The sequence below is a fragment of the Buteo buteo genome, chromosome 21, assembly GCF_964188355.1.
Source record: "Buteo buteo chromosome 21, bButBut1.hap1.1, whole genome shotgun sequence".
Classification (NCBI taxonomy): Eukaryota; Metazoa; Chordata; class Aves; order Accipitriformes; family Accipitridae; genus Buteo; species Buteo buteo.
This window is the reverse complement of record NC_134191.1, coordinates 15,306,158-15,322,110: the sequence shown is the minus strand read 5'-3', so window position 1 is coordinate 15,322,110 and position 15,953 is coordinate 15,306,158. Positions and strand designations below refer to the sequence as shown.

The 15,953-nt window shown below is 34.4% G+C and overlaps 1 protein-coding gene across 1 annotated transcript in view; it reads right to left on the bottom strand.

Annotated features, from left to right (window-relative positions):
- DNAH12 (dynein axonemal heavy chain 12) overlaps window positions 1-15,953 on the bottom strand; it is a 74,475-nt gene that overhangs the window by 24,390 nt on the left and 34,132 nt on the right. The window contains exons 33-48 of the mRNA XM_075053481.1: window positions 15,402-15,485; window positions 15,130-15,318; window positions 14,328-14,447; window positions 13,296-13,484; window positions 12,459-12,610; window positions 11,633-11,771; window positions 11,379-11,545; window positions 10,052-10,307; window positions 7,588-7,887; window positions 6,215-6,393; window positions 4,468-4,660; window positions 4,215-4,376; window positions 2,030-2,224; window positions 1,099-1,232; window positions 591-753; window positions 57-137 (exon numbers count right to left, since the gene is read on the bottom strand). Coding sequence (XP_074909582.1) covers window positions 57-137; window positions 591-753; window positions 1,099-1,232; window positions 2,030-2,224; window positions 4,215-4,376; window positions 4,468-4,660; window positions 6,215-6,393; window positions 7,588-7,887; window positions 10,052-10,307; window positions 11,379-11,545; window positions 11,633-11,771; window positions 12,459-12,610; window positions 13,296-13,484; window positions 14,328-14,447; window positions 15,130-15,318; window positions 15,402-15,485 — 2,703 coding nt within the window. The remainder of the gene's footprint in view (window positions 1-56; window positions 138-590; window positions 754-1,098; window positions 1,233-2,029; window positions 2,225-4,214; window positions 4,377-4,467; window positions 4,661-6,214; window positions 6,394-7,587; window positions 7,888-10,051; window positions 10,308-11,378; window positions 11,546-11,632; window positions 11,772-12,458; window positions 12,611-13,295; window positions 13,485-14,327; window positions 14,448-15,129; window positions 15,319-15,401; window positions 15,486-15,953) is intronic.

Sequence of the window (15,953 nt, the reverse complement as noted above, 5' to 3'; positions counted from 1 at the left end):
CCGAGCATACACATGCTTACATTAAAAATCACAAAATTGTATTTGTATAACTCTACCTTCATCATGTTTGCATTATCAAATTTAGCCTCTTCCAGTTTGGGCTGCAGCTGAACTAGTTCTTGTTTCATCTCACCAACCTATACATAAGCAGAAGAATCAGGGAGGATTCAGAAGTGCCAAGTACAATTTCCAACAAATTCTACAAGACCTAGATTTTACCTAATGACTGATTTATTGATAGAAGGAAATAACATTGTTTCAAATCAAAACACCTCAGAGACTTATTTTTTATCTCATATGTGCAATCTCTAATTTTAAGAACTACATTCACTTACAATCACCTGTTAACCATTTAGCAAAGGGAAGTTCTGTTCACATACTGCTAAGCAATACATGCTTATAGGTCTGTGGCCTCTAGCACAACTGCTATGACTGTAGGAAAGAAAAGGTTAAATAAATTTCTTATAGTTTTACTGTTGAAGCTAGAGCTAAACAAAATCTGAAGTAATGCTTTTGACTGACTTCTCCAGGAAAAGACTAGCTTTTGCCAAACATTTTGTATTTTCAGTTCCATTTTTGTCCTAACTCACTTGTGATTCAGCAAAAGCTAGTTTATCTAGTCCATTCATGTATTTCTTCTTGGCTTTCATTACAGTGTCTCGTTTCTGAGTAAGAAGTTTCTGAAATGCAGCAATAAGCTCAAGATAAGAAGCAGGAGTAACATAATTATGGCGCCCCAGACTTTGCAAGAACCTATTTAAAAAAAAAAAAAAAAAAAAAAAAGAGTACCTTTAAGTTTTGTTTTCTTTTTCTAGTTTAACTATTGTTAGCAAAGTTACGTAACTGTTTGACAAATAATAGGAGTAAACAATTTCGACAATTTTAGATATTTTTATACACACAGATAGTATACATTAACTTTTAAACCAGAAACTAGTGATAATGAAACTCAATCACCTACTATATTGTTGTTTCTTGCTTCTAAAAATTCAACTTTTGAGTTCTGTGTTGCTCAATTTACTACTTTCAACAGCATAATTTTTTCCCTCTTAATATTTCTATAAATTAATGAGTTGTTTTCAACAGAAACAGACTGACCTTACAGAGAGTGACAAAACTGAAGTATGAAAGTATTTACAGATTGGCACAACTTCCTGACGCTCACTGTCTGTGAGCTGAAGTGTTTCTAAGAACTTATTAGCCACACGTTCAAGGGCATCTTCAGGCCATGGCTGAGGGAGAAGTGAAGAGAGAAGCATTTCTGAAATTCAGCTGTTAGCAGTCTTTATAATTTAAAAACAATTTTTACCATTCAAACCACCAGAATGAGACAAAGTAGTCCCAATTACGTCTCAAGAAAAATTAACCGATATGAGGGTTAGATCAGGCAGCAATCTTTTCTGGCAACTCCAGGCTGACCTTCTAGTTAAAAGCCACATATTGCCATTCTACCCAAAGATTTCTGTGTCTATGTCATCCTTTGGCAAAAAAATTAATTAATGTCAGCACCAGGCCAAGCTATAGAGCTAACTGCACTTCATTGAGAGTAACACCCATTACATCGAGGATTGTTAACTACAGTAATTTTCCAAGTTTTATTCTGCTATAAAAGATCTACTGATAAACAACAGGACTTGCATTTGCTAGTCATTCCCACAATGCATGACCTCTTAACAGGGAGCAAAAATTACGGTCATTTTACAATCACATTGAAATGGTTTCTCTCATCCTTTAAAATACACATACTATGCAATAAAATGACAAATTACCATCACCAAACTGAGACTATTCAGAAATGTAAAATTTGTAGCAACAAAATTTAAGTTTCCTTAGTTGTAAAAATGCTTAGATTGCATATCAAAGAGCTCCCAAAATATTACAAAAAATGCCTATGCTATTTTAAAATTTTGAAAAACATGGAGTACTTCTATGCAGAAGACAAGAAAAAAATCTAATGGGACATAAAAATACAGATTCTTAGAAAACTGAAGTAGTTTGTTGAGAAAACAGTATAAATACTTTCACATACCTGGAACCAATCAATAGTACAGCAGTTGATGAGTGAGGGAAACTGCCTCAGCCGATTGCGGAAAGCATCTCCAATTGGGCTGAATGCTACCACAATATGGAGATTTTCTTTGCAACGGTTCACAAAAAATGCAAACAAGGCCAAGGGACTGAGTTCTTCATTTTTATTGCCAGCCTGAACTATTGCACGAACACCCTTAGGAATAACACATAGTGTAAAAACTGTTATATAATTTCTCATTAAGCAATTCTAAAGCCCTATAGCAATCCTGTTAATGAGCATCACCATGAAGTAAATTTTTTATTGATAAATGAAACAGAATAAACTAGAAAAACTGTAGTAAACAAATAAAGTAGTAGTAAATAAAATAGTAAATACTATTTGAGAATAGGATTACAGTATTTATCTGTGACCCTGACAACTCATTCTAGAAACGATCATCTGCTGCTTTGAGCAACTGAGAATACACCAGAACAAAAACTAAAAATCCATCCCAAGATGAGTTCCAGATGGATAAGACACATTAAGATCAGACAGAGGGTTAAGACATTCTGAAGAATCAAAATTCATAATCAGATGCCTCAAGAAATAAAGAACCAAACCCTTCTAATGATAAATACAACTATCAGGTTTAACTACAATCAATCTTCAGTCACTCAAAGATTTAGAAGATAGAAACAGATGAGGCAAATTACTACTCTCATTACACAAAAGCCACTACAAAATAAAAGCAAATGTTTTTCTCATCATCTACGCTTAAAGTGCCACGTAAGTCCCCTAAACGATATTTCAAGGCATTTACTTACTAAGAACTTTTTTAGCTTTAATATTATACTAAAATATGCTGTATTTACCTAATTGGAGAGGAATATTTAAGTTTCAAACATCAAAACATATTCCATTTGTTCATTTACCAAAACCAATAATCTCTCAAAACAAGCAACCTCTAGATTTGAAATTAAAGACTACTTCATAAAAGTATTATTATCCTCAACTAATTAATGATCCATGAAACACTGACTACAAACCCCTAAAACTCAATTCTTCCACAAAAGCACATATACTTTACATAATCCCACAATTAAAATAAATGACAAAAATTAGTTTACTAGCAATAGAGTAAAAGTGGAAATATTTTGATGGAGTGGATTTAAATGAGTAAAAACCAACTTTGGTTCGGTTGGCATATTATGGATAGCTACCAAGTTCTAGCATACACCAATTGAATATGTTTGTACAAACTATAAAATTGCAAGAGAGCCACATTATCTTAATATTGTTCTTATATACCTGGCAAGTATGAAACAGTAATAGAGAAAGATGATTAGAATTATAATCTTAACTTCTTTGCAAAATACATGGAATGCAGGTATCAACATGCTCCATAACTTAAGCACAAGAACAAACAATACAGTAACATTTATCAAGTGACATAGCTATTTCAATAAAAAACATTTGTGTATGTACTAAGAACCACTTTGAATGTCAATAGAAGCGTACCTAAGAAATTTATTAGTAAACATACTACAGAGATATGAAGACAGCACAGCATACAGTTTCAAATATTGTTACCTAACATTGTTTCCAGCTTGATGTATACAAAGACTGACGCCCCCTCCCTCCCAACTGGTGACTGCTATTTTGAAAATCTAAGCCTGATTTTAGTTAGAAATTTTTTAAAAATTGCCTGAGTACATTGCATCTTTACTTCTGAGCCTGAATTCATGGAGCACCCTTCCCCAACTTCTCTGAGTAGAAATGTTAAGACTGAAATCCTGTCTAAAACACCATAGTGTCCTAGACAGCAAGGGTCTATTGACAAATGCAGGCTGTGTTTTTTTAAAAAAGAAGTCTTTGTCCTTAATTGATCAATGAAAACATTATGAGGTACGTTCTTTTTGTGCACAATAAACTGCAAAAAATAATTATGGCCACGGGGTGTTTGTGAACAATCAAAGCTCCCTACATGCACAACTTAATGTGTTTGTGAACAGAATGCCAGGTCAGAACTAAAGCTAGTAGTAGCCATAAGCTACTCCATAAGTTTAATAATAACTGGCTGATTTATCTAAGGTCTCAAAAAAAGTCACAGCATTAAGTGCATATATCCAAAGGCCACACTTCACACTGAACTGACAAAATAGCTTAAAAGGGAGGTGACATTAAAGAGAATTTCTAAAGATACCTCTATAATTTCTTGTTTTTCATCTGCTGCAAAAAGATTGGGTACCTCCCCAGTGTTGAGGACACTGTCAACATCTTCTAAAAAGCTTTCTTCTTTAATTTGTGAATCTGTGATTATAAATACAGTTTTCAAGCCTTTTACACCAGCATTCTTCAGAAGACTCTAAAAAATGCAAGACAGTTGAAATATTGTATATTCCAAAACATCCTTCCTCAGAATTAAGTCAAAATGCAGTCAGGTTATTAATACTCACTTTCAGATCTTCTCTCCACTCAGTTGTACCATAGGTCTTAGAAATCTCTGGTTGAAAAACACACATTTTTGCCATGAATGCTGCTAGACGAGTCAAAGACTGACGTCCACTTCCTCCCATTCCAACCAACAAAGCATTACCCCCTGGCTGCTTCAGAATACGACTTATACGAGACAAATGTTCCAACACATACCTGTATTTGAAATGTGCTGATTATCAGAATGGCAGAAATACATATACATATAAATTTGTGAACGTATAGAAGTAGCATCTCCAAAACAAATTTCTGAAGGTGGGGTGGGGTGGTGGGGAAGAGGAAGAAAGGGAGTGGGTTTGTAGCACAAAATAAAATAAAACTTACAACTCTTCTATTATACAAACATCAGTATTTAGCTAAATTACAAATTACTACAAATTACTGAAAGGAATAGGCAGTGGTGAGAACAGGAGCACCATATGGATAAAGGTGTCAAAGAAACCAACAGAAATTCTGTACTTCTAAACCATAACAGTATTATCAGTTTTAACTGGGGAAAATTGGGTTGTATCAACACCCTCTGCCTCTGCCAGTATTTTATAACTTACATGTGAAATAGATATTGGAACAACATCTTCAGAAAGCAGTATCTGCACGTTACTGAGAGTCCTATCTATTGTGAAAACAAAAGTACAATTTATCTTGGAATATGCAGCAAGGCCTACACGAAATGGCCTGTTTAAGCACAAGGCACAGGGTAGTTAAAGTAAGCTGAGTAGCAGTTAAAAGTGGTCTCAAAAAAAGGTTAAGGCATTTCAAAGATAAATTCTTGTTTATTTTGATTGGTTAGAAAAATAAGAGAGTCACATCCAGATGTTATCCATGAGATTGGACTCTAAGCCTACAGTCAGACATGCTCTCCCAGCTGCTGTTCAGTGAGGTAACTGGGATATTGCTTCTACACTCAGGAAGTGCCCTCTGACCGGAGGCCGCCAGCTCTTCAAACTCCCAGCATAGCTGTATATAAAGGTACTCACAAATCCAGCTTGTCAAAATTGCCTAGACTGACTGAAATAAACTGCTATTAGAAGTGTTTAAACTATCCCTAATTACCTTCACAAAGCATCTACATGTCAAGTTACACTGGCAAGTATGAAGAGGCAGTAATCTCTAGCAATAAAGAGGAGGAGGGAGTTCTGACCTCCCAATCTGTCTCAGTTGTAACTCTGCCTGATCACAAGTTAAGGTAACAATAGCAGCCCGCAAAGTCTAAACTTTCATAGGATTAGCTACAGCACCAGGCTAGGTACAGACCCCGAAGTGGGGCACGGCTGTGCTGCATCACAACAGAGCAGACAGGCGGCGATGATTGTGCTATATCTCACTCTGTACCTCACAACCATAGAATCCTTGTCCATGGTGAAATGAAAGTCCAGTGGCTGCAGACAAAACTGATATCCATCTTCACCCCTAACAGAGGCCTAGCAGAAGTAGAGCACCCACCTGATTTGGCGCACAATGTTTCTTTAACAACCAAGGGATGTATTCAAAGCCCCTTAGGAGAAAAACTTCTCATTATTTACTTTTGGATAGAAAAAGCAGGGGTATAAGAGAAAAATCAGTTCACTTCCATCCAGAACAGTGTAACACCACACACACTTTTGTGGATGCATAAAGGGGAGGAGACATACAAAAACCACAGCCCACAAAATTGGATATACTGAATTATCAACTACTGCTTAAAGCTCTTAATAATACAGATCAATGCACCTGAAAACTACAAGGTTCATTCTTGTTTTGTGGGTCTGATTATATTCATCCAAACACTGCTCCACAACATCACTGAACAGCTGAATGCTTGGAATTTCAACGTAAAGTCTTTCATCTCCCTCAAGTTCTGGATTCATGTAGTCACCAAAAAACAAACTTCTCATGTTTTCTTCCGTTACCTATGGTAAATATTCAACAAATTATGAAATCAAGTTTAATATCTAATGAACATATCCCTCACTGGAATTTTAGAAAACAAAGGAGAATTTAGACAAATACTCAAGACACAAAACAAGCACTCTGAAATATTCTGACTCACAGATAATACCCACCTCAAAATTCTCTATTTCCCATATTAAACAATATACTTATTCTTAATTTGTTCTTGGAACTTAATTGGCTCAAATAGCCATTAACAGTCTCACAATCATGACCTTCAGATTACACCAAATTTATACAGATGTATGTTTAGCAATTTTCAATATATTATGAAATGGATAACTAAGACCACAAAGTTATTTCTTCTATACATCAATGAAGTGACAGTGGAAGAAAAAAAAGAAAAACAGAAAAAGGAAGACAAGGCATACAGTCTAACATGATCATACAACATTTTAAAAACTAAAATTTCATAACAATTACAGAATGCTGTTTACCACACAGTAACTCAGTCACAGGCTAAATTTAAAAAGGGAATATTTCTTTATCCTGCAAAGCAGGTCTCTGGAAGTCCATTGAAGAGTATTTATACTTGTATTTCTCCTTGCAGGCACAATACTATGTGCAGATCCCAGCTACTTTTGTGGTACCAATTTATAAATTACTCTGGTTGTTTCTGTTACCTTATCTCCCACTGCCCAAAGATTCAGTATGTGGTGTTACATCTCCAAGAAAAGACGTAACAGAATTTTTTTGAAAAGTTGCTCTGCTGACCTACTGATTAATTGGATGCTTTATTTCTATGTGCAGACATCTAGGAGCTTAATAAAACACTACGCTTGATAAACTGAATTTCGTAAGATATAAATACCCAGGGGTTTTGGGGTAAATCTGAAAAAATGTTGCACTATTTTTTTACTTGAATAAGAAACAAGTTTTTGTTTCACTATCAAATACACAAATTCTTTTATGGAAAAATAATAAGTTTATCCACACTTTAAATGAAATACGTTTGAAAAGAATGCTTATGTACAACACTTAAACCCTTCCAAACATTTTTACTCTTTTTTTTTTCCAAAGAAGCCATTTTGCCAAATTCAACTCAAATTTTCAAGCATCTTTGATCCAAAATTTCACCTCTGATTGAGAGACTTACTAGTCCTAAATTTATAAGGAAAGCAATTGTTTTGTGACAGGTTAAACATAATACTCACAGGTGTGTTTCCTTGCTTCAGGTGTGCAAAAACTGAATCAAATGCTTCTTTGAAATGTTCTTTCACAATATCTTTCATTAAATTGAACAGCCAGGCTCTATCATTGTCTTCCACTAGACGGTCATAGAAGACCCGAAATACCTCATGTACAAACAGCCGAATCATTACATGTTTGCTTTCAATTGATTTTCTCTTAATGAGCAAGCAGCCATGGATAACACGTGAAAAGTCACGCAGGTTGAATGTATAATGAGATTTGGCTGGTGTGGGCAAAAGATTTTTGATGGCTTTCTTGTACACCTTAAGATAATAACAAAGAACAAAATCAACAAAACAGTAACACCAACTATATTATTACAATAAATCTTAAATTTTTTCTAAAATTATATTTCTCCAAGAAAAACATTTCACACTTAATAATCCTAATAATGTCTAAAGATCTCAAAGTCCTCTGAATGTATCAGATTCACCTCCTGCAGTTCTGGAACTAGGTACTACAACCTAATTGCAAATGGAAAAAGTAATTGTAACAAGAGTAAAGACATCTGTTGTAGGACCAGGAATACCAATCAGATTTCTTGACTTCCTTTAATTATATGATATCTTCCTTCAAGTGAAGGACTGAATGATATGTAATGGTAACTTCCTAGATTTTCAGTTGTTTAAATCTATTTGTTTGCATAACTACAAATTACTCAAAAATAGAGTCAACAAAAATGCTGAAGGAATAGGCAGATCAAGAAAAGTGTCTTTTGACTATATTTTGCTCTAATGTGAAATGCATCAGCCGTGGTTAGCTCATGCTTTTATAACAGAAACAGTGTCATTTCTTATTACATTGAACATAAATAACATGCTGAAGTAAATGCTGACAGAGGAAACTTTTAATCTGTCTCTGTACACTCACAGGTGAAGACAATTATCAAACATCAACCTGCTAAAAAAAAATGTACAGTGAAATCAAGTGTTACAGGCTTGACTATATCCATGGTACTGAGTACACATTCCACCTGTTGACCCATGTCCAAAGCCAATTCCAAAGCCCAGTTCTTGCATTGTACTTTAATCCTAGGAATTAGAAGGTATTGCTTACCAGGATGAAAATTTATGTTAGAACAGATTCTCTAGCAGGTAAATGCGTATGAGTCTAACAGTATAAACAAAATTTGATGCAGTCTGATGAGAAATACCTGCATCACTATTAAAAGACAACACTCTGAAATTGGTCTAAGATGTATCCTGACAAAACTGAATGTTTTAAACATGTAGTCAAATGCATTCAAATCGCTAGTAGCTGTTACTATTATTTTCTATTTAAAGAAGCAAAACTTGTGAATTTCTTGCAAATTATTTTTTTGTTTGTTTGTTTTGGAAGGATTAATTGGACCTACAAAAAGATTTCTAGTGGCAGCAGTCAGTCAGCCTTGTGATTCATATATTGAATGTATTATCTAAGCGTAGTTCTGAAACACCAGCTCTGCAAATCCTTGGAATGAGATGGATTCAATCTTGAATATGTCCTTGGGTATAAGTAGAACTAGTGGAAAAGTCTGAGAAAGGCCTCAGCTCGGCAGTAGAAGGAAGTCACATCCCCTGTGAAACTTCAGCCATTTGATTTTGCCTTTGAAGCTGACCAGATTTACTGTCAGGATTTTTTGTCGGTCAAATATTAGCTACCTAATGCATTTCCATGATGAATACTTATGGTGGGCAATAGATTTGTTCACACTGCTAATGATTTCTGCTACATAATAAGCCGGCAAAGCTATACTTTGATATTATATTTGCAACTTAATGCTTCATTGCAAAAATGTCACGATTTGCCATTCCTTTCTTTACATGTATAGTACATTGCAAATGTGACACTCGCTAAAATCTGTCACATGGAACTTCACAAAACATTAATAAATTCCATAAAGCCAGGCCTAATGGCTTTCAGTTTCACAACATTTCTGTGATGTCTTTTGTCATACTGGAGTCAGATTCTACAAAGCGGCACGTTCATGTTGGCTTCCCTAGTCTGCTGTGATGTGCCCATAATTAGCGTAAAAACTAGGAGAGGAAGGAGGAAAGTGGAGAGGGTGATTTCTTCATTGTTAGTCTCTCTTAGAAGGAATTTTGGAAGGGTTGTAATTGATATTTTCATTTTGTCTTTGCGTGTGTGTGACAGCTTCCTGTGCCTGTCTGACCCCAAAGAGATTCCAGTCTCACCTACTTGACATTATGTGGACAGGTACTAGGGAGCCCATACTAACACAAATTTAAAGACAATTTTCCTAGAGTAAGACGGTTACTGCAACAATGAAACTAAGACACTTTTGTCAAAGCAGATGAGGCTGTATGTTAAAAATAAGAAGGAACAAAATATCTAAAATCTCTACTTCACCAATTAAATTATTATAGAGCCAGTGGAACTTTACTGAACAAATTAAAGGAAACTTCCATTAAGGCATTTGCCTCTTACCTCTAAAGTGGCAGTGACAATTTGATTTCCAGTTGTGAAGAGCTCAGCAGAAAATTCACTAGTCCGTAGGTAGAAAGCTACTACGGTAGAGAAGATGCGGACCATTGTTTCATCGCTAAAAGAATTAATAGCGCAAATGTTGAAGTGTCGCAAAAATCGAGGAGTAACAGGATTCCTCCCACCACCTGGAGGCCCCATAGCAGCAAGTAACTGTACATCAACAAGTGTAATTTTAGATGTGTCCTTTAAATCATACCTTCAAAATAAATTGCAATGTGACATTTAGTTAGTTACAGATATAACACATTAGTTACAGCTTAGATGCATCTATATTACAGAACACTCTCTGCATACATACCATATGTACTTTAAAATATAATATTACATTACATATATTACATACTATATATTTTCTATATATTTATATATATTTTATATTTAAAAAAAACAAACAAACAAAAAACCAAGAACAACTAGTCTTATAACTATGGCCCAGTTAATCTCAACACATAATGCTGGCCTGAAAGAAAGAATATTTATTTAAACTGGGTTACATAAAACCTGACATGAGTATTTAAAACTGTAACGTGGCAAGATGTATTATCTCTATTCAAGAACAACAGATATTTGAGCCTGGAATCACAAAAGTAACAGTATTTGAGAAGTGCCTGGAATCACAGAATATTCAGGCTAGAAGGGACCTCAGGAGACCACCTGTTCCAATCTTCCAATATAAACAGAGCCAATAACCTCAAAAGCAGGGCAGACCTTTAGCTTCGTTTTCTTCATGCCTATTACCAGCTGATTTCATTGTTACTTTAAAAAATTATTTTGAAGTGTTGGTAAAAAAAATTTGTGATCTTGGATGGCAGTAAAAACCAATGCAATGAGTAAAATCAAAAGTTTTATATAATTGCATATATATATATATATATATAAACCTGCCAATTCACTGTGAGGAGGAAGAGAAAGGAAAGAAACAAGGAACTGCACTGAAAAAATAAAAACAATGAAAAATGTAGACAAAAAAATCCAGGTGTAAAAGAATGATTTTATTTATACATACAAATACTGCTGAAGTTCAGCAATAAAATTTTCTAAAAAACCCAAAACAAATCTGATCATCAATTTCTTAAACTGAAAAGTCACTTAAAGAGCAAGAGAGAAGTTGCTCTAACTTTAAATAACATATTCTTATATAAACCAAAGCTATCTTAACATTCACAAAGCAGTTTAAAAAAGTTTTGAAAGTAAAATTCAAGTGAATAAATAATTATAACAGGAAATGCAGCAACAAAAAAGTTTAAATTGTATTTCAAATAATTACCAAAATCCATGGTCACAGAACTGTCTTAAAAGTTCTATAGGAGGCTGTGCACCATACTTCTCCAAAGCAGGCATATTCATATCATCTACAAAAATAATGCACTTTTTTCCCACTGGAGGGCCAAAGACTCCTTTGCGCCTCTTGTCCAGCCTGGCCATAATAATGTTCTATAATGCAGACAGGAATATTCAAAACACAGAATAAATATTCATACATGTTATCTTTTTGAAACATAAATTATCTATTCTACTAACCTGGGTCTGATTGGCACTGGTTCGAGCTGAAAAATTAATGAAGAAAGGAAAGTAGCGCTCCTTTTCCAAGTTGTTCATTAACTTGTCCTTGACATACACAGATTTCCCAGTACCTGTTGGTCCCACTAAAAGCAGTGGTCTTCACAAAGAAAGAAATAAAGTGTACAGACTAACAAACTGTAAACTAATTGGAATTAGAAGTCAAAGGTTTTACTAATTTGCCCTGCTTATTATACCTCTAAAAACATTACACACCTTAAGAAGAAACTAAAATGTTTTAAACATGTTCATATAACCCTCTCATAATTTTAGTTTGCTCCCACCAACAAGACAAAGGGGACAAAGTGAAAGAGACATTTCTCATTCGCTCATTCTACTGGCTTTGGAGTATGTATGAACATACATAGGAGTTAAATTTCTTCTGATAGGTCTTGCAGTAGTTTAAACTTTATAAAACTTTCAGCTGTTTTATATTTCATTCTCTTATACGATCTGACCACAGATAATGTAACTGATTTTGATAGGACTAATCAAAGGAAAAAAAAATTCATTACCAAAGAAGACAGAGGGTACAAAAACTCTTTGGGCTGTCTTAACAGCATCCTCAGAACGAGCATACTAAAACTGGATTATAATAAGGCTTCATAAAAAAACAAAAAGAGACTTTAAGGCAACAAATTGCATTGGTTGTAGTAAATGTCTATTTTTAACAGGCCAAATAACCTTTGAGGGCTTGATAAAAACAATGAAGTCAATGGAAAGAATAAGAGATATTTCTACCTATGACCAATATTTCAGAAATTTGCAATGAAGTGATGTAACTTACTTCCCATGGGTAACAAATAGCTCTATCAAATAGGTATATCGGACTGTATCCATAGTTGGGACTATAGTATCTTGAATCTTCACATTTTTATCACTGTAATTAATATTTTTAATAAATCCATTCCAATGAACCCAACATCCTCTGCCTTTCAGCTAGAAATACAGATGTAAAATAGAATGGTGTCACTTCTAGACATATGGAAGGTTTTCTCTACTACTTCACTTTTGAAAAATGAAAATAATGAATTTTAATAAATTAATTAACATTAAATTTTTCAGAAATTCATATATTTAGTTTTATCTCACTAATAAAGTGTTAAAGTACATACATAAGCTTAGACCCCTTTTCTTAAAGATATTGTTCAGCTAAAACAAACAAACAAAACCATACAAAAACACAACAGAAGAACATATGCAAAAATTAAAAAGTGTAATTATAATCTAGCATTTCTAATGGATACTATAAACAAAATTGTAATATAAGCAAACTGCCTATGGGCTCAATACCCTGCTTTCCTTCTAGACAGTCCACATTGCTTCTATATGAAACCAGATTTGAGTCCATCAGCTTAGCTTTAGCTACAGAATAACTATAATGTGGCAACATTATAAATATAACTGATGTGTACATCTTGGTGTTTTCTAAAAAAATTTGGTCAGCACATTAGCATTCAAGAAAGAAAAAGAAGTGAAAAATGCACTGTGGGATTTAATCCAACACCAATACTCTACAACATCCAACAAGCTTTGTAAAGTTAAAATATCCATCTAGCTATGTTTTCCTTCCATTCAGACTGTAAGAATCTACTTCAGTCAACACAGAAGCAATCAATCATACCTCATACATGTAGTCATAGACCAAGCCTTTCTCTTCAAAGGGACACTCCCATTTTCCCACACTTGTTGGTACAGGATTTATTCCAGATTTCCCAGCCACAGTTTCCCTCAAGAAAGTATCAAAAATTATCCTGCCGTCACCATCACAAGTTCCACCAATGGACCAGATTGTGGCAAAAGCAAAGCAACCCTGCAAGAGCAAAAAGATGAGCAACTGCCTAAAAAGTTGACATATTATGTGAACTTTGTACAGTCTGATTAACAAACATAGTTCTGAAAAATACTGTTAAGCAGACAGGTGTTACAAGTTACCCTTGGATAGCCCTGGTCTAAAGAGATTTAGAAATCTGATTAAAGACAGAATAAACCAAAAACTTTATTCAAGGATATAGAGAGATATATGTATCTATCTGTCTATCTAGATATCTAGAGAGAGAAAGAGAGATGACAAAAAAATAAAGGCCACTGACTAAAGCATTATGTCCCATGATAAAGCCCGAGAAGAGTTCAATCATGTGGTCTCAAGATTTTTCTAATCGCAAACCTGGATCTAGGAATTTTCTAGTTCAATTTTAAATAAATACTTCTACATTGTTTTCTTCAGTTTTTCATAAGAGCAGTCATATAAGATCAGACAGAGCATCCAACTAATACAACTCTCAGAAAACACTTCCGAAGGAAATTTTGCTCAAACAAGCCCATCAGTCTTACATGAACACATATTTTCTTTAAGGGAAACAAGACACCTTGCTTTAGCTAATTACTTGGTTAGTGAAAAAGCACATTTAACGAAAACACTATTTACCCCAGTTAATTGGAAAAACAGTAAAATGTTTAATCATATTTGTTACTTGCAAGACCTGCGTCTCATCTGGGCATCTCCAAAGTTTGGGGGGAAGGAGCAAGGAGGTACCAAAATTGTTTCACATGTCTCTTATCCCAAACTAAAGTTGTTTTGATTAGTCCAATTATTTTTGAAGACTGGCATATGCAGAAACAGATACACATTTTTCTACAGGTTAAAAAAACCAACCATAATCCATGCACGGATATTTCTGTTGGTGGGATCTTCTTGCACAGTTTGACAAATCAACATTTCAAAAAGCCGCGTAAGAGCTACTACAACATTGGTATTGCTTGTAGGTACCAGCTCCTATGAGATACAAAAGGATGGGTATTATACTTTACGTGTTCAGTTAGTTTATCTTTTGGAGCTAAAATACTAAAATAATTAGATAATTAGCTAATTCTGAGCAAATATTTGAAGGCAAGGTTTACACTGACTTTTATCAAAGGATCATTTGCCCTCCTCTGTCCTTGAAACATCAAGATATTTAGCTTGTTAACCATGTTCACAGCTACCACGTGGCTACTACAGTCATATATCCTAAAACAAAAAAAAACCCACGGAAGTAACTACAGCAATACATGAGCAAACGCCTAAGCGCTATATCACACAGATTTTGCAAGGAACTACAAGTATGTTTCACCTAACACTTAAAAAAGTGCTTCCCTATTCAACATGACATCTTTAAAGAAAAAAATAATGTACAAAATTATCTTGGGAAGACTTCTCGATCAGTGTTTTAAATACTTACTTTACTTTTGAAAAGAACAAGGTGAAAACTATGATCAACTCACAATACAAGTCTTACTTAACATTCTCATTTTAACTTTCCAAATTAGACCCAAGAGTTGCCCTTCTCAAAACAACAGGAGGCTGCTGCATATTCATTCTAATTGTCCTTGTCACGAGAGAATAGTCCCTCCCTACCAAGGGTAACAGAATAGAAATGGCCACCTAGCTACTGCAGGAAAAAAATGGCAAAAAATACCTTGCACTGTTTCTGACGGAATCCTAATGCTGGTGGTATTAACCAATCAAAAAGTCCCTGCAGAAGATCTTGATGTCCCTTTAAGTTAAGAGGTTCAGGCAGTTTACTCAACCAAGAGATAACAAGTGGCCTCCAGCCGAGTTGAGAAGGTTCCAAATAAATCATACCACAACGACTGACTGTAGCAGGCTAAGGAAAAATTGTAAACTCATTTTATTACACATTTAATATATTGACCTTTGTTTTATATTTTCATTAAATACAAAACTTACTGATGCCTGGGAAAGATCCATTGTTTCAAAAATAAGATTCATCTGAAGGGACATTTGGATGATTTCTCCACTCATCAAACAAAGCTTTAATAATAACAAAAAAAATAATCACAAGCAAGATTAGAAAAAATAAATTAGTTGTAAATTATGCATCCTATCACAGGAGATTTCTATATGAAAATCAGCAAAACTGAGTATAACCAAAGGCAAGGTCAACCACATAAAATGTTTAATCACTTGGAGCAATAATTATTTTTTTCAAGCTTTAGCTAAATTCTTCACTTAAACCACAGTACTCCACATTATCCTACCAGTAGGTTCCTTACAGGTAACTATCAATCTTGCGTATTACAGGAAATCTTGCAAAAAGACAGCAAACAGAAAAAAGGAAGGCTATCTGCTGCTATTGTTGCTTATATTGAAGCATTCCGGCTGGAGACCCACCATTCCTACTTACTAAAATAAAAGTCCAGTTTGAGTATTTTGACACACTATCACCCAGAACTTGAACTTATAATGTCATCTCTAATTTTTATATTCATTTTGAGACTC